At 30.7% G+C, this 22562-nt stretch overlaps 4 protein-coding genes and 1 non-coding gene across 11 annotated transcripts; 2 read left to right on the top strand and 3 right to left on the bottom strand.

Annotated features, from left to right (window-relative positions):
• Nucleotides 1-3130: 3130 nt before the first annotated feature.
• Nucleotides 3131-5282, bottom strand: LOC113846804 (transcription factor DIVARICATA-like). 3 transcript variants are annotated; one of them, XM_027475455.1, is made up of 4 exons: nt 5230-5282; nt 4956-5025; nt 4347-4794; nt 3131-3828 (listed from the first exon to the last, which is right to left on the bottom strand). In XM_027475455.1, the coding sequence occupies exons 3-4, from the start codon at nt 4742-4744 to the stop codon at nt 3309-3311; spliced, it is 918 nt and encodes a 305-aa protein (XP_027331256.1). In that variant the 5' UTR covers nt 4745-4794; nt 4956-5025; nt 5230-5282; the 3' UTR covers nt 3131-3308. The 3 variants fall into 3 exon arrangements, with proteins under 3 accessions (XP_027331256.1, XP_027331254.1, XP_027331255.1); XM_027475453.1 differs by having other exon boundaries at nt 4956-5031; nt 5230-5266; XM_027475454.1 differs by lacking the exon at nt 5230-5282 and adding an exon at nt 5132-5180 and having other exon boundaries at nt 4956-5031.
• Nucleotides 5283-7874: 2592 nt separating this feature from the next.
• Nucleotides 7875-7947, top strand: TRNAR-CCU. Its single transcript has one exon. It is a non-coding gene; the product is annotated as a tRNA-Arg (tRNA).
• A 297-nt stretch (nt 7948-8244) lies between these two features.
• On the bottom strand, nt 8245-11076 carry LOC113846629 (laccase-4-like). The gene is made up of 6 exons (XM_027475112.1): nt 10937-11076; nt 10594-10745; nt 10258-10502; nt 10032-10168; nt 8761-9673; nt 8245-8569 (listed from the first exon to the last, which is right to left on the bottom strand). Exons 1-6 carry the CDS (start codon nt 11021-11023, stop codon nt 8439-8441), a joined length of 1665 nt encoding a protein of 554 aa, XP_027330913.1. The 5' UTR covers nt 11024-11076; the 3' UTR covers nt 8245-8438.
• A 2556-nt stretch (nt 11077-13632) lies between these two features.
• Nucleotides 13633-14461, bottom strand: LOC113874486. The gene is made up of 2 exons (XM_027512707.1): nt 14453-14461; nt 13633-14130 (listed from the first exon to the last, which is right to left on the bottom strand). The coding sequence occupies exons 1-2, from the start codon at nt 14459-14461 to the stop codon at nt 13633-13635; spliced, it is 507 nt and encodes a 168-aa protein (XP_027368508.1).
• Nucleotides 14462-16145: 1684 nt separating this feature from the next.
• On the top strand, nt 16146-20620 carry LOC113846612 (adenylosuccinate lyase-like). Of its 5 annotated transcripts, none has more exons than XM_027475083.1 (9): nt 16146-16630; nt 16764-16961; nt 17069-17251; nt 17509-17730; nt 18076-18192; nt 18274-18417; nt 18723-18824; nt 19094-19162; nt 20099-20617. In XM_027475083.1, the coding sequence occupies exons 1-9, from the start codon at nt 16307-16309 to the stop codon at nt 20357-20359; spliced, it is 1620 nt and encodes a 539-aa protein (XP_027330884.1). In that variant the 5' UTR covers nt 16146-16306; the 3' UTR covers nt 20360-20617. The 5 variants fall into 5 exon arrangements, 2 of the variants coding, with proteins under 2 accessions (XP_027330884.1, XP_027330883.1); XM_027475082.1 differs by having other exon boundaries at nt 16746-16961; XR_003501707.1 differs by having other exon boundaries at nt 16163-16630; nt 18951-19162; nt 20099-20620.
• The last annotated feature ends 1942 nt before the right edge of the window (nt 20621-22562 follow it).

Raw genomic sequence — 22562 nt, 5'->3', positions numbered from 1 at the left:
TTTTATGTAAAAAATTAACTTCATACAATATAAATATATGAATTATAGAATTACCCATTGCACTATAATTCTTTTTGAAGAAAATGATTTATACTCTTATGTGATAGTGCGTGTGTAATGTTCGACAGACAGCGTTACAAGGTGCTCTCTTCGTGATTTGTAGCATTGGGCCTTGGCAGGCCCAGTTAGGCTAAAAGAATTTTAGCTTTAGATTTCATTGTTTCAACGCACATTAGTTACGTAGACAAAAAAAATAAAACGGCATAATTACTTATTTTGTCAGCTTATTAAAAAAATGACCCTTCAATGTCACGCTGTTGGTCAACTCCATTGAAAGATTATTGATTATAAGTCTACTTTTTTACCATATATTTCATTTGATATCCAAAACTAACAATATATCTAATATATTTTTTTAATAAAAAGTAAAAATACTAACTTTATAAATCAATTATTTTTTAAATATAATTTTTCATTTTTAAAAAAGAGTATAAACATAAAATAAATTAGAAAAAAAGTATTGCTATATTCTTTTGGGTGGAATACGTAGTTAATTTTTTCTCAGATATACAAAATGAAGACAGTACTGACAGATTGTACAGGGGACGATGATCTGCACCAAAATTGAAAATAAATTTATATATTGAGCATATATGAAATGAAACTTTACCGGCGTTGTTTCCATAACATGCATCTGCGTCCTTTCATCCAAAAAGATCTGTGGACAGAAAGACTTTATCTGATAAAGATCAATGGATACGTGGGCCAAATGAAAGTACAGTACAACAATCTTTTTGCATGGTGACAGGTACAGCTAAATCCATTGTCGCTGCGATTAGTCCAAAAAAGTTGTTACCAAAAACTTGTCCTAATTTCTTTCAGAGATTAAATTACGGATAAAGATGCCAAACTTGTACGGTCTTCTTTTGGTTTAATGTGTGGCCTATACTTCTCTAAATTAATAATGAAGTCGGTACCAATCAACCTATAAATAATCTCCTCAACAAAGAATATATATTATATATGTAGTTTATGTATTTTTTAGTCTAAATTACTTTTATCTTTTGAAAGAAACAATTCTGTTATAGTTGAAAATATACACAGTATGATGAGATTAATCGAACATGTATTAATTGAATTAACTATTTATGGGTTTAGGAAAGTAAGGTATTTGGTTGTATTTCTTTGTCAAAACGTGTATCAGGAACCTTCGGCTTTTCTGGGGTGAGTTATACTTGAAGCTTTTCCCATAACAAACTTGTAATCTGCTAAAAGTTCAAGGAAAATAGTTGTTCTTACGAGATTTGATGAGGACCACGTATTTGCTTGCAATATTCTAGTGTTGATTAGGCAAAGTATCATAAGTAAAATAAGGTTTGACCAATTTTATATTCTAAATGTTTGGGTTAACGTAAAGTACATTACTTAATTTTTCAACAATCTGACCAGTTACTTCTTTTTTTCAACTGAGGAATATTGTTGAGAAACTCGGGGATCAAATTATTTGAGTACATGCTTGATTTAGTTTTATTTTAAAAAATATTTTTTTTAATAATTTTATAAAAAATAAAAATATGTGATTTATTTTCCTTAAAAACACATCGATTTCAAGGTTTAATTAAACATTGACGAGGAATATGAATTTTAAAGGACTTGTATGTGAGGTTTAGGATATGTTTGAATAAGTAACTTAATTAAGTGTTTATTTAATAAATTCTTAATATATAAAAATATGATATAAATTTAATTAAAAATTTATTAGAATATGTTAAAAAATCCTATAAAAATCATATAATTTCTATAAAATGTCTATTCACACGTGGTTAGTTTTATTTATTTTAATGAAATAATTTTTTTTTAAAGATAATCATTTCAAAATATGCACTTGATATTTTGTTAGAGTATATTAAATTAAAACTATTATAGTTTTGGAAAACAGTTTACGAAGAAAAATTAGAATGATGCTTATGGTGTATAAATTAGTAGTAGTATTTGTTTTTTTTCATTTTAGGTAGTGGCAGGCACTGTAGGTAAGAAATGACATAAATTCCATTTGGTAAAACTTTGTTATTATAAAAAGAAAAAAAAAAGTCAATAAATAAAAAAACCCTACCACTTATTTATGAACAAAATCAAAAGAAGCAATTCTAGTCTATTCTCAGGAATAGCAATATGCTTATTCTCACAAAGACTAATGAATATTGTCTTTCCAGATTTTCAAGAGCTCAATCTGCACTATGTAATCCAAGGTCGGTTACTTTATTCCTAGTAATAGTTTTAGTGTGAACAAAATGTGCATAGTCTACAGGGCCATAACATGTTATTGGGTTCTCAAGTAAAACAAAGAATCAAAATAAAGCATGATGCTTGGCAAAGACCAGTAAAAGAAGGAACAATGCTAACGCAACAGTATTGGCACCACAGAAAAGGAGACTGGCGAGAGTAGAAATATCTAAGAAAAGGTAGAACATGATTGGCTGAGAATCAAAATTAATAAAAGATGACTGTGATGATAGTGTGATCCACATTGGCGCATGCTTACGTGAACCTGCTTATATTCTGACCCAATGAAGCATGGGATTCTAATCAAGTGGAATGCAAACTCAGATTCGACTATTAAAGTGATGCTATGCTGATCAAACATGGTCAACTTGCCCACATTGCTCTAAGAAAGCAAATGATTAATAACGATATCTAAGACACAAAAGGGTTATCATACCAAATGCTGCCCAAAATTTCAATGCCAAGTCCGTAAGTGTCAGACACATAAGCAAATGAGCTGGTTGCTCAAGGAATTACAATTTTTGGAATATCTAATAAGCCCATTTTGACTTGAGGTTACTATTTGTTATATTTGGGCCTCAAATTTTGAGGGCAGATCATGGTATCATAATGTGGTTCAATTTGTAGTTTATTGGATAAGGATGACAGCTTCTGAAATGAAAGAAATTATTACATATTGAACCTTAATTCATTTACGTGTGATAATAGAATTCAATTATTTGTGATGTTTGTCATGTAGCTTTTGAGATTTAGCATGCCTGAATGGTCCATCATATGATTCAGATTGGGTCTCCAAAGAAATAGACATGGTCATTGTCCGACATAAAAGATAGAGAGGAAAACTTCAAGAAAAGTTCATTCCATATTCAGTTTTAAGGATTGAAACATTATTGCAGTTTCTTTTAAGATATTAACCATGAACCATGAACCAAGTAGGTATCTTAGCTTCAGGTCATCTACATTAATCCTAGTGAACAACGATCTATGCAGTGGTATTGGTTTGCTTTTTTTAACATCATTTGGCATTACAGTGCATGAATACCAAAAACAGCTTCCTTATTGTAGTCTCTAGAAGCTGAACTAAAACCTGGAATTTTCAGCTTGGAATAAGCCTCATGCAAAGCACAGTCATAGAGATCCTGGCCTTGCAGTTTCATGGCCTTGGAAGTGATATCAGATGAAGATGACACAAACAAGTCATCATAATTTGGGTTGAAAACCATGAGTGATCCATCATTGTAGTGACTAGTCCAATCCAGTTGTACTTTTGACATGCTATTCAGCTTCTGCTGGGGTGCAAGCATGGGAGACACATTAAATAAAGAGGACTTGTTCTTGTCTGATGCAGCACTATGTGTAAGATTAACGGTGGTTATATCATGGATGCTAGGTCTCCTTTTATCTTTCCCTCCAGAAACTTTTTGCCTTATGTAGTACTTCTGTGCATGGCTAGCTACTTGGGTGGGAGTCTTTGTGACCACAAAATTGCGAGAGATATTTCTCCAGTCTCCTTTACCATACTTTAAAAGTCCCATCAGAAAAAGCCTGCAAATTAACACCTAAGTTAAGGACATGAACCAAAAAGGATAGATATTGAAACAGCTCAGATAGAAGCAAAAGGGATAAGATTAAGAGCACTAACAAGTACAAGGTACAGGTGTATAGGAAACACGTAAACCAATTCAAAATTTTATTAACATGTCAGCTGTTTTGGGCATGCATAATTTAATTTACCGATAAAAATTTAAAAACTCACTGATCAAATCATAGTGTGGCTACTTTGCTAAATTGATAAAGCAGTTAGTATAAAAGGTCAATTGGATTAGTACTAAAAATATTGAAATTCAAGAAAATGGAATGAACAATGATTAAAATATTTAATTCTAGAGTAATTGATTGGTGCAGGTTGAGTTAGTGGGGCTATATAATCATGATTCATGAGCAGAATTTTAATACCAATATTCTGCACTTCAATAAAACCAACTTTCAACAACTATAGAAGGGAGTAAAAGGTCAAATCAAATCAGAGAAACAATTGGAGATTCAAAATTGGTGAAACTCACCTGTGTTCCTCTTCAGTCCATGGGACCCCTTTCTTTCTCTCTGGATCAGTACCCCTCACAGTTGCAGGCCTCCTTCTGCATCCATCATAGTTGTGGTTATCAACCAGCTCAAAGGCGAAAGGAGATGCAAGATAGCCAGGAATTGGAACACGCCCTGCTTCTATTTCACTCACATCTTCTTCCAATTCTCTATACTGCTTGATCACATCAAACACAGTCTTCCCTGGGATCATGGCTGCCACCTTTAGCCATCTATCTGGAGTGTCCTTGTCATATATAGCAAGGGCACTTTCAAACTTCTTATTATCTTCTCTAGTCCATTCTGTGCTGTTGCTCTCTTGCACAAACCAATTTGAACTTGACATAAAATAAGGCGGGTAGAGGGTTTCCAATTCCATACCTTAAAACCACAAGCATACAAAAGCTCTCCCCTACTTGAATGAAGTCCCTAAAGACATTGAAAATAGAGAACTAGAAAGGCATGTTCATAAACACACAAGAGAAGCACAAAAGGAAGCAATTATGGAGCTTTGATTCACAAGGCACAGAGATTTCAGAATCTTTTATGTGTGTGATCAAGATAAAGTTAAGAATCTATAAAAGACATACCTTTTAGAATCGTACAGAATCTTGAAAAATCATGATGTACCAGAATTTTGATGTGGGAGTACAATGAATTCTGAAACTAAAACAACGGAAGATTTAGTTTCTTGTAGATGAAACCAGGAATAAGATAGGAGCTCCCACCCCACCAAAAAAAGGTGGTTTTTTTAAGGTAAGCCTACAAAGTTGAGCTCCAAAGAGAGAGAGCAAATATGAGAGGCTATGAGGAAGAGGGTGCTGAAAGCAAAGATCCAATAGAGAAAAGAGAGAGATTCTTTACAATCAGCAATGGAAAAGCTGAAAACTGTTTCCCTTTGTCGTTTCTTCGTGATGAAGCAAGTATAAAAGCAAATGCATTATAAATGATACATGTAAAAATATACAACAGAGTGGAAACCAAGTACTGAGAGAGTGGGAATAAGGGTATTCATCTTGATAAGGAATCGGATTTGGATTTCTTCGTGATAGTGTTAGTGAGTTCAAAAGAGAGAATGTGAAGGATTTGATGTGAGAGGTGGCTTGGTTAAGGTAATAAGGTTAGGATTGGAGTGTCACACTTGCTAGTAGCTATAAACCTATAACTAACGACAAAGTTTCGTCCTTAATCACCCTATTCAAAGAGGTTTAAATAAGGTTGAGGGTAAAAATAGTATAATACCAACCTTTTTCAGTAGAAAGTATAATTCCCCTCCTCATATGGGCTCTACTTGCAATGTCGTGCAGGTGTCAAATTACCCTTCATCTGATGATGGGATGTGTTGTTCTTGTTAATTATTTATTTCAAGAATTTAAACTAAAATATTCTCGTTGAAAATTAATTTGCGATGCATTAAAAATTAAGATAATTTTTTTAACACGTATTTGATGACACATAATAAGAATATATATAAAATAAAATTTATTTAAAAAATTAAAATATCACAAAGTATAATATAATGATAATATTAAATGTTGTAATTTTTAATAAAAAAATATTATTTATTATTCTTTTAATAAGTGACATTAAGAAGGTGAATTAATATTTTTTTGATATCTTAATTAATATCTTCAGACACTGCTTAGCATAGTCCATTTATTTTACCATAGCTACAAACAATGACCCAAAAAAAAAGGAGAAATAAAAAACATGTTTGAATTGAAAAAAGTAAATATATATATATATATATATATATATTTATAAATAATTATTTTATTTTTTCTCAATTTTTAAATATTTATAAAAATATTAAAAATGGGTTGTTTATGTTGCTTTTTTGTTTAATACTCTCCTCGATCATTTTTATAAAATAATTTTAATTAAATTACACAAACTAATAAAAATACTTAAAGTTAGTTATTTTTAAAAATATTATAATATATGATGATTTTACCCTTTTAGTATTATTGAATCTAATTTCACCGTCAGCATTACTTTTGTTAGTTTTAATTTAACTTTCGATCAATTCTATTTATTAATTATTAATTAAAGAAACTTCCCAAAAACTATAAAACACCTTATAATAAAGACTATTAAAAATTTATAAATATGTCTTATAAAAAAATTAGAATTGATAGTATGAATGACACAAGTATTTCTAATTCTATCTATTTTGTAACTTGTCTTTTAATGTTTCATTATTTTGTTTGGCATCCTAACATATATGGCTCTTTGTTACTTTCTCTTTTATATCTCTGTGTTAACTCTGTTTTTTGCATCTTAATTTTAGATTTAGGACATATCTCTAAAAATTAATTTCTATTAACTCATCTTGGTGAAAATATATTTAATTTTTAATAGCAAAAAAATATATTTAATCTTACTATTATTAGGAAAAGAAATATTCGTGATATGCTCTTTTAAACATGTTTTTTTTTATTAATTAAACTTAATAAAATAATAAATATTATATGGGTTTCATTTTTAATTTAATAATTTGTATTTATATATTTATAATTTTTATTAAATTTCAATCAATAAATAAATAAGAGTATGTTAAAAAAATTATATTCTAAGCACTGTTCTATTGCTAATTGAAAAAATTGTCCCGTTTTTCTTGTATAATTTCACAGTATTATTAATTAAATCATATATTAAGTACATTTTAAATTAATAATACATTTTCTTAATGTTAAAAAAATTAAAAAATATATGAAATTTATGACCAAATTATTTAAAAAAAATATAAAGCTGTAAAATTAATTTTATAATTTAATTATTATTGAAGTGGAGTAGGTCGAATATCTATCTACTCTATCTATCTGTATAATTAATACACGTATTAATTAGAAAAGAAGGATTCTCATTCTCTCATATTATTAAGTAATATAATATAGTTATATTAAGAAAAGATAAATTCAACTTTTATCAATTTTAATTAATGATGTCTATAACTAATTAAGGAAAGTTCTTCATTAAAAAAATGTATCATTCTCTTTTCAACATATCATATTATATTATTTATCAATATGAAAGAATCCAAATAAGTAAAAGTATATAACAAAAGAATTATACTGCAATTTTTGACTAAATTCTATGATTATATTAGGAATTTCAATTGTTATTAAGAATTTTTTTCCATGTCCTTTCTTCCATTATATTCTTTCAACATCTAATTACATTATAAAGAAATAAATCAAGAAATATGGAGAATTTAAAAAACGATAACAATTATATCAAAGCTCATAAGACCAAATCCAAAGAGATCTATTTTGTTGAGAATAAGAGTAATGCATCAAGCTCTCATACGTATTCAACATGAGATATAATATTAGCTAATTTGTGATTGATTTTATAAATGAGGAACTGGTCGATGTTTATTTGATTAAAATATTTTAAAAAAACTCAATTTCCATTACAAGATAAAAATTGAAGTAGACATTATTCTGTTTTCTACCTTGCATAACACAAATATATAAATAGGTTTTAAAAGCCTCACACAACAAGTTGCGCTTGTAGCTCAGTGGATAGAGCGTCTGTTTCCTAAGCAGAAGGTCGTAGGTTCGACCCCTACCTGGCGCGTACATTTTATTAATCTTATTTTGTCTTTTTTGCTCAAAATGCTTTCCCTTAGATCTAAGCGACACCCACCCACCCACCAAACTTATTGGTCAATATATTAATATTGGCACACTTGACAGCTTGAGACATTTTGAAGCAATGGAGACAATATTAACACGGTCAGAGATTGTTCACAATTTGGACGTAGATAAATAATAAAGAAATCATATGAATTCTAGATGTCCATTAATTCAAATTGAAATTTTAACAAGCACACATTAAATTTTATGAACCCAAAAAGTACATATTTTATCCTAAACCTGACGAGAAAGAACCTCTGAATTGGTAACTACAGCAAATTTTTATTGATTTATGCTACAAATACAACTTCACATACTGCCACAAACAAATTGATGCCTTTCCCTTAGGCCTTGACATCACTTCTCCAGTGTAATGTACACTCTCATTTTCTCTTTCAGATTCCAAATTTCATTCCTTTTGCATCAGAAACTTTAGCACTTTGGAAGGTAGTTGGGAGGTGGAAGCGTGGACTCATTGGGACCTTTCCCGTTGTCTACCACGAATGCCATCTTAAGTCCCCATGTGGTGTGTACTTCTAAGTGGCAATGAAAGAACCAAACACCTTCACAGTTCACAACAATTATATACTTGAATTAGGCCATTTGAACTAAATATTGATTATATTGTATGCTTTTTATATCTGTAGCATACCTTAAATCTAGCATAATAAAGCAGAATAATATATAAAAATTATATGGGGATATTTTGAAAAAAAAAATGAAAAAGACAAAACACAAAATGAGTTGTGATTACCTGGGTTATCTGCCCTGAATCTGATTGCTGCCCACCCACCATTTGGCACCCCAATTGTGTTTCTCTCAACTGGGTCAACAAGATTAAAGCTTAACGGATCCTTCACTGGATCAAAATTCCCTAACCCCTGCCCAACCACGAAGAAATTGTAACCATGCAAATGAAAAGGGTGGTTTTCCGGTGCTATCATGGCAGTGCCTTGGAGAACAATTTGAACAGTTGAATTGAAATTCAATCTGTAAAGTCTTGTGCCATTATTTGTCTGAATATTAGTGGGTTGAGTACCGGTGTAATTAAAAACTATAGGTGGGTATGCAGGGAAATCATCTGTGAAAACACCCTTAATGTTGTAGTAATGTGCTTCAAGAAGTGATATGGTTGGCAATAGAAAAGTGATATTATTAATAGCAGACACAAGCTTGGTGCCTTGGAGACATGTATCACATGGATTAATCCCAACAGTTATGGCAAAGAAAAGAGAGTGGTCAATGGTTAATGGAACTCTTGCAGGGTATTCTTTAGAATTAAGGCTTCTTAGGGAATCAATGAAACCACTTGTTAGTGGAGTTGCATTCAGTGGAGGAATAGTGGTTGGTATTGTTATAGGATAAGATGGTGTGCCTTTGTAGCGAAGTGTAGCAATTGATGTCACATTGTCAAAGCCGATAGGGGCGTCCATGAAAGGAGTAACCGCTATTAAGTACTTGCCAACACCTTGGTTAGCAGCTAATAGTACATTAGTAGTTTGGCCTGGGCTCATAAATATTATGTCTGTCTCAAAAGGCTTAACATAAGATGCATCTGCTTCAACCACTGTTAGCTTGTGCCCAGCAATTTTGAAGAATAACTCATCGTTCAAAGCAGCATTTATGATACGCAGCAGATAGGTCTTGCCACTTTCAACATGAAGAGTGTAACCTGCACAGCTTGATAAAGCTTTATATTTCAGGACAGGTCTAAGCATCTAGAGACATAAATCTCACTCTTTTCTTTTTTGACCCTTTCACGTAACCATAACATGATTGATGCTTGAAGAAAAGGGATAGTAAGTATGCTTTGTTAACAGAAAAATCTTAAAAGTTATGAAACATTTAGTGAAACACAAAAAAATCTCTAAAACAGTTTTTTCCCTCTTTAAATAACTTCATTGTCTAGTCATATGTTCAGTGCACTCCTGATTGATTAAAAAAGTCATTCATAAGACTTTCAAGGAAAAGTAATAAATAACGTTGTTACTGTATGAAAAAACAAATAGTTCCCCTTTATATTATATAAATACCCTGAGAAATGCAACCGGGAACTGGTCCTGCATGACCATTGATGGTATGGGCATCTGATATATTCGGTGGCAGACCAGAATTCTCAGCCTGATTGAGCACAGCTTCAACATCTGATTTCCACCACTCACCTGAAATTCGTACAAATAAAAGTCAATAAAAGGGAATATGATGTACAAGTACTAAGGTAACATAGTTAAATAAATTACATAAAACTTACCTAGAATTATTATCTTTTCTTTGTCAGGTTTAGGAAATGGATAAGAAATTCCTAGTTTAGGCAAAATGACAAAACCACCATACACCGTGGCCCTCAGCCAAGTGATATGTGCATGCCAGAGAAGTGTGCCTCTTTGACCTGTGATGGTAAAGTTGTAGACAAAACTCTGGCCTGGCTGGATTGGACATTGTGTCACATATGCTGGGCCATCTGACCAACCACTTCGAAGCTGTTTGATTCCATGCCTATCATAGTTCAAAATTAATGATCTAGTCAATTTTTTTACTTCTATCTTTCTCAGTTCCTTGCAATTTGTTTAGTTGTGGAAACTCTCACCAGTGGATTGTAACATTGTACTTAACATGGTTAGTGACCTTTACAATTACAGTATCATCCTCTCTTGCATAGAGAGTTGGGCCTGGGCATTGTCCATTGACTGTTACAAATGATTTTGTGGAGCAAAGCTTTGTGGTATTCTTCATGACCATCTGTACACATTGACCAACATGAATTGGTCAAATGGCTAGCAAATAATGATTTGTGATATTATTTTATCAAAAGTGTGGCAAAGGACTTTAATATTCACTTATGTTCCACAGTGCCAATCTTTTTCTTCTTAAATTTTTGTCTTATTTTAATGTAGTGAGGCTGCAAAATTAAGCATAGGAAGGGTACTTACATTAAACTTGTAATGACGCACCAAGGATTGAACAAATGGTGAGAATGAAAGAGCCAACAAAAATATTGCCACAAGGCGTGGCTCCATTCTTTTCAGCAATTGATAATTTTGTGTGTTCTTCAATTCTTCCTTGGCCCTTGTTAATGCCTCTCTTTTGAATACTAACACGTGAACAAGCACCTTATAATGGGGTAATCTTTGATGCCATGTCATTTTACAAATGTTAGGTGACTACTAAATAATGCTAGCCAATAGTCATGTATTCTAATTTTTACTAAGTTTTCTTGCATGCTACACAATGTAGTCCCTCACTTGTCCTCTTCGTTGTAAACCATTCATGTTATTTTCAGCTGACAGAAACCATTTTGAGTTGAAAAATACTTCTCAGCTGCAAATATATCATATTTCTCATTATTAAGAGCATGTTTCTTAATTTTCTTGCCCATCTTTCCTTCTCTCTTCCAGAAGATATGCCCTGCAATGTTAGATTGTGGCATTGATTATGATCTATTCACATTTAGAGAGAGACTATAATTAAGATGTCTGGCATGAAATTATATAGTTGGGCTATGGTTTTCGGCTCATCCACTTCATGACCTTAATTAGATTTCAAAAGCTTGATAAAATAATAAGAGTACAGATATATACACAGTCTTGTACCTTCACAACCAACTAAAAGATTCAAATGGCGCATCTTTTTCAATGTGATTTTTCTTATTCTTTGTCAAATGATGCTGCATTCGTACTTCACTATAATCATTTCACCTGGCCATGATGTTCAAAATTCACATTTTTTGCATTTGTTAAATTAAACTCAACCCTTCACTTCGCATCTCTTTACAACTATATGCTGAATTGAAAGTTTGATTTATTACCACTGCTAAAAGTTTTATTCTCACTAAAACAATTTTTGTAATCAAAGCACGGTTAAGGACTTTAACTGTTTTGTTTATATTGAATTGAATTGGAAACTAAAAGATTTGTTTGAAAGCGATTGCATCTCCTTGGGCATTGATACATAGGAAAAGGAACCAACAACGCAATATCATGTTGCCCAATAGCTTAATTGCCTTCAATGAGTAAGCAAAGCATAAGAAGGGACCCCGGAGTTACCTGAAAGAAAGGATTATAATAGTGAATGAAGCTACCTACTACTGTAATATTTACCGTCATAAAAATGGTTTACATTAAGTATATTAATTTATCAATTTTATTTTATGAATAAACGGGGTTAAAGACAATTTCTTTTACCACATTAATTGCAAGATTTATGAAAATTTTAAACTGTTAACTTTTTTATGACTAGATTTTGTGCATTTATCTTGTTAATTATTTATATACATTATTAAAAGTATTAAATACTTTTCTTATCTGTGTTAATAAGTATATAGATAATAAAAATTTATTGTAACTTACATAAAAATTTATTAAATTATTTATTTAAACTTTTAAAAAATTATATCAATTTAGTTATTAAGAGGTTTGATTCATAAATTACACCTATTTATCCTCACAAAAAAATCATAATATGTGATTAAGTTCATACTTATGTTCAATAAAAAGTATCAAATCGTTCAGTTTTACATAAATAAAAGTAAATATTTTAAGACAAATACTTTTTTGTTTTATTATCTTTCACTCAAATTTTAATTTGATTTTAAAAATTTTAAAATTTTAAAATTTTAATTAAATATAATATTTATTTTAGATATTTTTCCTTCATTCATCGATAACAATTATCAAAATAATTAATTTTTCTATAAAATGTAATAGTATTTTTTTTAACTCATAACTATACAAATATTTGATTCATAGAATTATATCACTTTAGAGATAGGTATAATATAACTTTAAAATTAAATAGTATAATATAACAGTTAAATATAATTAAAAAATTCATTGAACATATATACTCATCTATCAAGTGACTATTCAAATAAGTATTAATAAAATTATTTAAAATTAAGTAATTCATTTATTTATCACAATAAAACTTGATTCAAATAAACCAATATAGTTTTATTTTATAATTCAATTGTTATATATATATTGAAACATTATATTAGTAATAAATCTCTAAATCTTGATGGTTAGACAATTTCGATTATATTTGAAGACAACTATTAATTTAAGAAACTTTTAATGCTGGGATTTTTCTAAATAATTTTTACTTGTTTCATTAATTTTTTTTATTATTCTACTTAACAGAATAATTCATTCTCTATTGAATTTTTATTAAAAAATTATTTATAACGTTAATTTTGATTTTCCCTCTTAATATAATAATATATATAATATTCATGAAAGATGCAAAATCAATTAAAAATAAATAGTCAAATATTTTTTGTTAAACCTTTAAGAGTTTGAACTCTTTTCTTTTTTTTCTTCTAATATTATTCATATGAAATTTTTTTAAGTATTATTAATGAAATATAAAAATATTAAATTAAATAACTTTATTTCAATATTCTATGGCATATAATTTACTGAAGAAACATAAAAGTGGTTTGAATATGGAATGAGTCTACGACAATTGAAACATTAGATTGTCACGATCAGTAGGCAACTATTATTCATTATTCACATTATGACATCAAAATATATATTGATTAAAGTAAAGAAAGGATGACGGAAGACTCCACTTACATATATATGAATTGAAAAAAAAGCTTATGGTTTGAATAAAATGATGTTCATTAGGCTGACGAAACATTTCTTGATGTGGCTTCTATGGCACCCTCAATCTTATTAATGCAAGATTTGTAAAGAAATCCCAGATAATCTACTATGTTGTCCTTAGATACATCTTCTAAAGGGTTTATCTCAAATGACCAGTGAATTAGAGTTGATTCATCACCATAGTCAACTAGTTTTAGTGAATTTACTGATCCATCTAAACCTACATTGCTTGCTTCCATTTTGTAAATAAAGCTATGTGATGATGAGTTCATTGAAACCAACCTCTCCTTGATCCATGACCTTTCTCCATCTTGTTCAGGAAACATGAAACCAGAGACTAATCTAACATAGCCTGCCTCATCTTCATCTCCAGCCAAGGAAGTGCATCTTTCTACCATTGGCATCCATTCGGGTAGTCTTTTAGTTTGAGAGACCAAAGTCCAAACTTTTTCAATAGGTGCACTAACTATGCCACCCACTGAACCATGCCATTTACCATTTCCCATTTCAATAGCCTGCAAGACATGAATTCTGATCAAAATAATCTGTTACTATAATTGAAGGACAATTGACAATGGATCAAATAGTTCACATTTCGAGTTTAAGGATTTTGGATTAAATAAATTCCATAAAAGAAAGATACTTTTTCCTTGTCTTCTGCTGCATTATCATTGAGACATCTAGCTAAGCAATGTGACAGTAAGTACCAGAAATTTCAGTCTATATATGTATTTTACATCACCTAAAAGAAGGAAATAAAGTATATATTTGCCCAATTGAGTGAATAAATTGCAGAGGTCAATGACTACTGAATCATGTCACGACATGTATACATACCATGTTCATTTCTTGATCCTATAGCGCTTATGTTTTGATGGTATTCTTTCTCAGTTCTGATTAATTAGAAAGATCTTCACTATTTCATCTAGTAATCACTTGCACCTTTGTATGAACGTCACAGCAACTTTGACTAAAATGTAAGCAGAGTCCACACATGCTTGGCTGAAAATAAAGTAGATCACAGCTTGAGCTCTAGCTTTTTACACCGAAATAATTACTGTTATACTATATGAATGCAACATCTATCTCACGAAATTAATCGGGATATTCAAGGATAAATTTGTCATATTCATATGAAAGAACAAAAACAGTTCTGGTACTTTCATTTCTAGACTGATAACTCCAAGGCCAGTCTTGGATGTTTTCACCATTTTATGCCTTTTTTTTTTTTTGTGGCCACTCCAAAGACTTTAATAGCTGTGATATTCTAATTCTAAATATACCTCGGATATATATTTTAATTTACTATCAAAAGGGAAATATATGCTTGACATTACATGGATCCTCATCATAAACTATTGTCAATCACGGTGGTGCATAAAAAAACTACAAAATGTTTATAATGTCTTCATACTCGCAACTTGCAAAGGACAAAAAAACTAATAACCGCTAGGGGTGACCTAAGAAATAGTCTGAGTTAGACTTTAGCTGATGGGGATGCCATGCTATGCTTATTTCTTTTACAATAATCTTCACTCACGAAGACATTTTGAAAGCATACCATGATAAGCGAACCTTGAATTTCCAAATTCAAAGAACCTTGTCATTGAAGTTATATCAAAACAAGGCTATATAAGAATGGCATGTATGACTGTCAATGGCCTTTTAGCCTAATGACACCAGGGGCTGTGTGGTTCAAGGTAAGGTGGTGTGGTTCCATCCCTCCATACCCCATTTACCTAACCTCACCTACATCCCATTTTACTTAAAAAGGAACAAAGTCATGCATCAAGAAATGAGCAACGTTGAGGTTCTGCATCATTCCTCAGTGTATCATTTTTTCTCTTTAACATAGTAGTTGATCATTTTGGGTCATAGAAAATGCTAGCGTTCATTTATATATGTCATGTCTGGTAATGTTGGAGAAAAACCATCCTTTTCCGAAATAAAGGACGTAAGCAAGGATAATTTTCCATCACCGATTTGTGTAATTAATGTTAAGTACGAAACTTACGGGTGGATAAGATCAGGGTCAAGTTCTGCATAAGGACAAAGGAATTCCCAGGGTACTCGAATAATTTGTGCACAATTTTGGAATTGGCATTAATTTAGTAGCACGACCTGAATTAACGCTGTCAAATCAAAATAATATGCTTAATTCCGAAAACCAAATAACTCATGTTTTTGCCTTGACACTTCTTGACACAAAGTTCATATACACATCGTTTATTCTTATATTAAAAATATGGTTCTTTATTTTTTTAAATATTTAATCTTATTTTTAAAAATACTAGTTTTAATTTAATTTAAATCTTATTACAATAAAAAATTTAAATTTTTGTGTAAAATTAGGAACGGAACAAACGGGCTAATGAATTGCTAAGGTATGTTGATTTTGGGCTTTACATGTAGTTCTAGTTCAGACTAAGAATCTGGGCCTTGGGCCTTGAAAATTCAATTTTTTTTTCAAAATTGGAAGGGTCAGGTTAGTTTAGCTTTGTTTAATACGCATGATTAGGAATAAAAGGGTAAAATAAAAAACAAAATATTAAAAATTGTGCAGAACAGTAAAGTGATGTTTGTGTTTTGTGTTTTACCAGGAAGATGAAGTTGAAGTTGAAGTTGAAGTTGCAGTAGGGTCGAGTGTGAGTGCGTGAAAGAGTTGGCGTGTTTCTTCCTCCGAAACCTTTCATGGAGTTCATGGCACTATCTAATGCTACCCAAGTTCGAAGCTTCAACCCTCTTACAACAAACCTTCAAAGATCAAAACACGCTCTTCCTTTTCGGTATGCTTCTTTACCTTCTTCTTCTCACAGAGGTTGCACTTGTAAGGCCATCATCAGCACCCATTCACCAACGGTTACCAAAAAGATGTTTGGACCTCATTCCCGTGATTTTGAGCTTTCTGCTTTGACGGCTTTGTCTCCATTGGATGGTCGTTATTGGGGTAAAATTAAGGAATTGGCTCCTTTTTTGAGTGAATATGGTTTGATATACTTTCGGGTTTTTGTTGAGGTACCCTTCTGTTAATTCCCCTTGTTTTGAATACCATTTTGGTTAAAGAACCCTTTTTTGTTCACTGTTTTTGAACTTCCTTCGGAATGTTTCTTTCTAATGTTCTTCCTGTTAGGTGAAATGGTTGCTGCAGCTGTCTCAGATTCCTGAAATTGTTGAGATTCCTAGTTTCAGTGAAGATGCTGTCTCTTTTTTACGAGGCCTGATTGATGAGTTTAGTGTTAATGATGCCTTGGAGATTAAAAGCATTGAGAGGGTTACAAATCATGATGTGAAAGCAGTGGAGTACTTTTTGAAACAGAAATGCCAATCCAATGCAGAAGTGGCTAAGGTTGAGATTCACTTTATGTGTTTCTTTGGGCTCTGAGGATTGAAACTACTTTCTGTTTTGACATGATGAGTTCTGATGGGTTTGGTCATTTTAAAACCTTTTCACAGGTGCTTGAGTTTTTCCACTTTGGTTGCACATCTGAGGATATAAATAATCTTGCCCATGCCTTGATGCTGAAAGAAGCTGTGGATTCTGTCATGTTTCCTGTCATGGATGAAATAATTAAAGCTTTGTGTGACATGGCGAAAGATAATGCTCATATTCCAATGCTCTCTCGCACTCATGGACAGGTATGTTAATTTGTGCATTTGTTTGACATTTAAGAATCAGTGTATCATCGTGGGTTGTAATATTGGGCTATTGAAAATATTTTAAATCCAGTGACAAACAATTGGTTTTTGGCAACTGTATGAAGGTGTAGACACAGCTTCTTTCTTAAACCTCTTGCAATTTGTTAGCATTATTGTACTTTCACTTATCAGTTGCTAGTTGTTCATTGTTAAACGATTTTGATTGAACTTTGCAATTTTTCTGCACTATTCACCAGCCTGCTTCACCAACTACTTTGGGAAAGGAAATGGCGATATTTGCTGTGAGATTAAGCAGAGAAAGAAAGGAATTGTCTCAGGTTGAGATATTGGGGAAATTTGCTGGTGCAGTCGGAAATTACAATGCACATGTTGTTGCATATCCCAATGTTGACTGGCCTCAGGTTGCAGAACAGTTTGTACAATCTCTTGGATTAAGTTTCAATCCTTATGTTGCTCAGGTATGCCTTTGCCTTTTCATTTTTTAATTTTTATTTTTGGTTCTGTTCAGGTTTAACCCATCTTTTTGATATTTAAAAAACTAAAACTTGTGGTTGTCAACGGCCATATAGTTTTTAAGACTGATGCTATCTCTATTGGTATGTACAACTACATTATTTTACAATGTTTCATTAATTGTTAACAAAACTTATTCTTTTGTAGTTCTTCTTTTATGTATGATAGTTATATCTTGAGTACATATAAAATCAAAATTAAGTTAGCACTGTTATTTCATGATCATTTCTTATTATTGAGATGGTAACTGCATGTATCTTTCTGATTATGTTACTCCACTTGTTTAACAGATTGAAAGTCATGACTACATGGCAAAGCTTTTTCACACACTCATCCAGTTCAACAATATTTTAATAGACTTTGATAGAGATGTATGGGGCTATATATCTTTGGGTTACTTTAAGCAGGTGAGCTTTCTGATAACCAGAGTATGGTGCTATACTCTAAGAGTGACAATAATATTTTCATTTTCTAAACGTTTTGTGCAGACCACTAAGGCTGGGGAGATTGGGTCATCAACTATGCCTCACAAAGTGAATCCTATTGATTTTGAGAACAGTGAGGGTAATCTAGGAGTAGCTAATGGAGGTCTGTCTCATCTCAGCATGAAGTTGCCGATTTCACGTTGGCAGGCAAGACCTACTTTATTTTGATTTCTTGCCTTTTTTGTTTTATTATGGTTATTTTGGTATTGTTATTATTCTAAACTATGATAGCAGGAGGATTTTACTAATAAATCTTCTGGAAATTGACTACTGTAATTTTCTGTACATACACACCCTGTCACATGATATGCTGTGGAAAGGTTCACCTGAGCTATTGTAATCTATTGAGCTTTTACAATAATTTAGCGGCTGTGATATTCCAATTGTGAGTAGCTCTTGGGAGTATTTTTTTTTTTTTTTGCTATATTCATTTTTTTTCTCTTTTTCTGCAGAGGGACTTGACTGATTCAACTGTCTTAAGGAACATGGGTGTAGGTATAGGTCATTCCCTTCTTGCCTATAAAAGCACACTTCAAGGAATAGGGAAGCTTCAGGTATTCAATGCAACATGGGATTAATGTTACTTTTCTCTTACCATGTGCATTATTTTTTTAATGAAAATATAGCATTATGAGTTTGGTTATCTCAACTATTAGTTTATATACTGATTATCTGAGCAGGATGCATATACAAAGTTTCAGTCACTGACTAATTGCATAACTACAGAGCAAGATTCGCGCGTTTTCTATTAAATCTAGAGAAAAGACGGTAGGTTTTTGTGGTGTCATTTAGTTTTGTTGTAATATTATCATCTACTATTTAGGTTAATGAAGCTCGCTTAAGTGAAGACTTGAACCAGTGCTGGGAGGTGCTCGCTGAACCAATACAGACTGTATGTATATGCTTCTGGGCTTCTGGCTTTACATGATTTTTTTTTTCATTTTATATTTAATTTTTAAAATATACCTGAGTTTTCTGTGGTTTACTTGATACAGTTGTCTGCTTTTGTAAGACAAAACGAGCAAATCATTCTTTTAACTAGACTCTTTGATGATTGTATAATTTACAAGTCAACAACATGCTTTGGGAGAGCAAAGGCCTACTCAATTAAATGTTCCCAAAGCCTGTGAAAAAATAGGGAAAGGAAATCTTCAAAATGTTTGCACTAAATTTTTTTAGAGATGAAATTAATCTTATGGAGGATCAATGTGCCAGTTTTAGCTTTCAATCCTGGCTTTGTTGTCATCATTTTCTTATCAAAGCTGATTTCCTAAGTTAGCTAATCATAACCAATCACTGAAGCCTTTCTTCTGGTTCCGTAGTATTTTACATAATCATGTTTGAATTAGGACTCAATATTTTTCCTTTTCTATGGAAATTGAATAACCCTTTTACTTTAGCATCCAATCAAGGCCTTGATTGACTTGAGTAAAGTCTTTTATCAATATTATATCCATAAGGATGCTAAGTTATAAATGGGAGTATGTTGTTTCTGTTTCAATTAAAGGAAAGGAGAGAACTTGGAAAAAGTTAAGAATAAGTATAACACCGTACCAATTACAATACTTGATCAACTACTTGGATTTAGATTTTAATTATATACTTCTGAAATTCCATATTCTAATTGTAGAAATTTAGGCACTCTTGGCTTTAGATTTTTACTATTCACTTCTCCAATATTGCTTGCCCCCATGTTGAAACTCTTCCTTTTCTGTGAGAAAATTTTAAATTTGTAAAAGTTACTGACGGATTTGAATGAAATGTCTAACATTTGTGTGCTGGATTCATTTGTACATCTCTGATGTTCTTGTCCTTTGCAATTGTTTAGGTGATGCGAAGATATGGTGTTCCTGAGCCATATGAAAAGTTAAAAGAACTAACCAGAGGGAGAGCAGTTACCGAAGATAGCATAAGAGATTTCATTGAAAGCTTAGATATTCCAAATGAAGCAAAGATAAATCTGTTAAAGTTAACACCTCATACTTACGTTGGAGCAGCTGTTGAATTGGCCAGAACAGTGGAAAATGCAGTGAATATTGTGAATGGAAATGAAGATCTAGGAAGGAAAGTGATTGAAACATTTTTCTGAAGATATTAAGTAGTAGTTAATGAGACTACTGCATAGCCAATTTTGCATCCTCACCATCATTTGACCAAGTGATCATTAGTTGATATATCAACTTTTTAAAATAAGGTGTTTCATTTAGGAAAAGAGAAAAAGGACATGATTTCCCCTGATTATGAAAAACATTGCGATATAGAATTATTTTATGGATTTTGTAACTGATGAGAAAATTGTAGAGTTCCAAGTATCAGACTTACATAATAAAATGGGCTGACGTGGGTATTCAATATTTTCCTGCTGTGGGTATCTATCTGACTATTGACTCCAAAATAACAATTTTTGAAATCTCTTTCAAATATCTTTAGTATTTAAATCGGTTGAAAGTTATATTTTCCCTTCAGAAGACTAAAACAAACGCAGTCTGGGCTATTTTGAAATTAAACTTTTCTTCCCTGAATTTATGTTGAATTAATTTTGACAAAAGTAAATTAAATTAAACAATTTATAAAATTTAACCATTTAATACTATTATAATTCAAATTCAAGCTGTTATTATTATTATAATTCAAATTTAAGCTGTTATTATTATTATAATTCAAATTCATTATATTTTTCAGTCACAATCCTTAAAGCACATTTTTGGGATTTATAGTTGGTACTTCATGTTTTCATCCTCTGTTCGCTTTAGTAATAGTAATTTGTCGAGTAAAGAATCTTTTCCTGGGGAGAAAAGGGGGAAATTTTGAATTTAATAAAGTTTAAATAAATAATGGTAGCATTTATTATGCTTTTCTTTTTCTTGTATAACATAAGAAAAGGAACGGGAGACTAAATCTGATTCAAAATTGACAAATTTCCGCATCTTGCAATTGTTCCAATAATATTTGGTTAAGAAAATTGTTTTAATCATACTTCAATATTAAATATTTTATAATTTTTTATATTATTGGATGTTATTTTATATTAAATAACTTTGGTTATTTGTATTAGTGAGGCTATCACGTGATTTTATTTAATTAGTTAGTACTTTGAAAATGGATTTATGACCTATTTTGAGACGAAAATGACGCCATGTAAATTAAATTGTGAAAAAAAGTGTAAATATACATTTAAATAAATTATAAATTAGATTTTAACAAATAATACTAATAAATCATTTTGAATAACATTTAATATTAAAAAGAAACAATTCATACATGTTAGTTTCAAAATAATAAATTATTTGATATTACCATTAATATTTAAATGAAATAATTATTTAATTAAATTATTAGTTTATTCAACCTATTAATTAAGATTTCAGTAATAAAAAATTATGAGAAAATGCATCACCAAAAATTAATATAAATTATATTCAATAACAATTAATAGTTGAATAAACAATTAGTTATTTAAATTCCTAATTTAATCAATGTAATAATTAAATTAAGTGACATGTACATGACATAAAACTATCACTTAAATTCCTAATTTAATAAATTTAATAATTAATAATTTAATTGTTCAAATTTTACGTCAGCTAAAATTATTATAAATTATATTTACTAATAATTAAAAATTATAATTTAACAAATTAAAAATTATAAAAATTACTCTAAATTATATAAATAATTATAAAATCTACAAAATTAATCTAAAATTAACAAGTACTAATTCTAACAATTATTTTATATTTGAAAAAATATAAATTATAAAATATAGATCGGTGTCACCAACCGTGTAGTAATAAAAAATGTTGATGAAAATTAACTGAAAACATAATTCATAGCACTTAAAAATCATAGCAACTAATTCTATATTTTTTTTTTCTAAAATCTGAAAAGATGTAATAATATTAATTAATAATGCAAAAATGTGCTTTATGCCTCAAAACGACAAGGAAAAAGCACCAAAAATTGGACAGAAAATATCAAAAAGGGAGAGAGGGAAGCTTCAAAAAATGCCAAACGGAGAAGAATGAGAAGGGGGCAAAGGGGAAGGGCAATGAGGAGGATTGGCGTCCCTAGCACGTGATAAAAATGACTATAAATAGAATATTAGTTTCTAAAAAATATTAATTTAAAAACTTGTTTTTAAAATCCCATTGTTTAGATAAAAATAAAAAATAAAAAATAAAAAAGCGTCAATAACTAGCATAGGGATAAAAGGAGGCTATTAATTTATAATTTAAATTTTTTAACATATATTTAAATTATTTTTAATAATTTTATGAAAACTAATTTGACTT

This window comes from Abrus precatorius, unplaced genomic scaffold (assembly GCF_003935025.1).
Source record: "Abrus precatorius isolate BTA unplaced genomic scaffold, Abrus_2018 Scaffold8, whole genome shotgun sequence".
Taxonomy (NCBI): Eukaryota; Viridiplantae; Streptophyta; class Magnoliopsida; order Fabales; family Fabaceae; genus Abrus; species Abrus precatorius.
The sequence above is the reverse complement of the archived record's forward strand: the minus strand, read 5'-3'. Positions and strand labels throughout refer to the sequence as shown.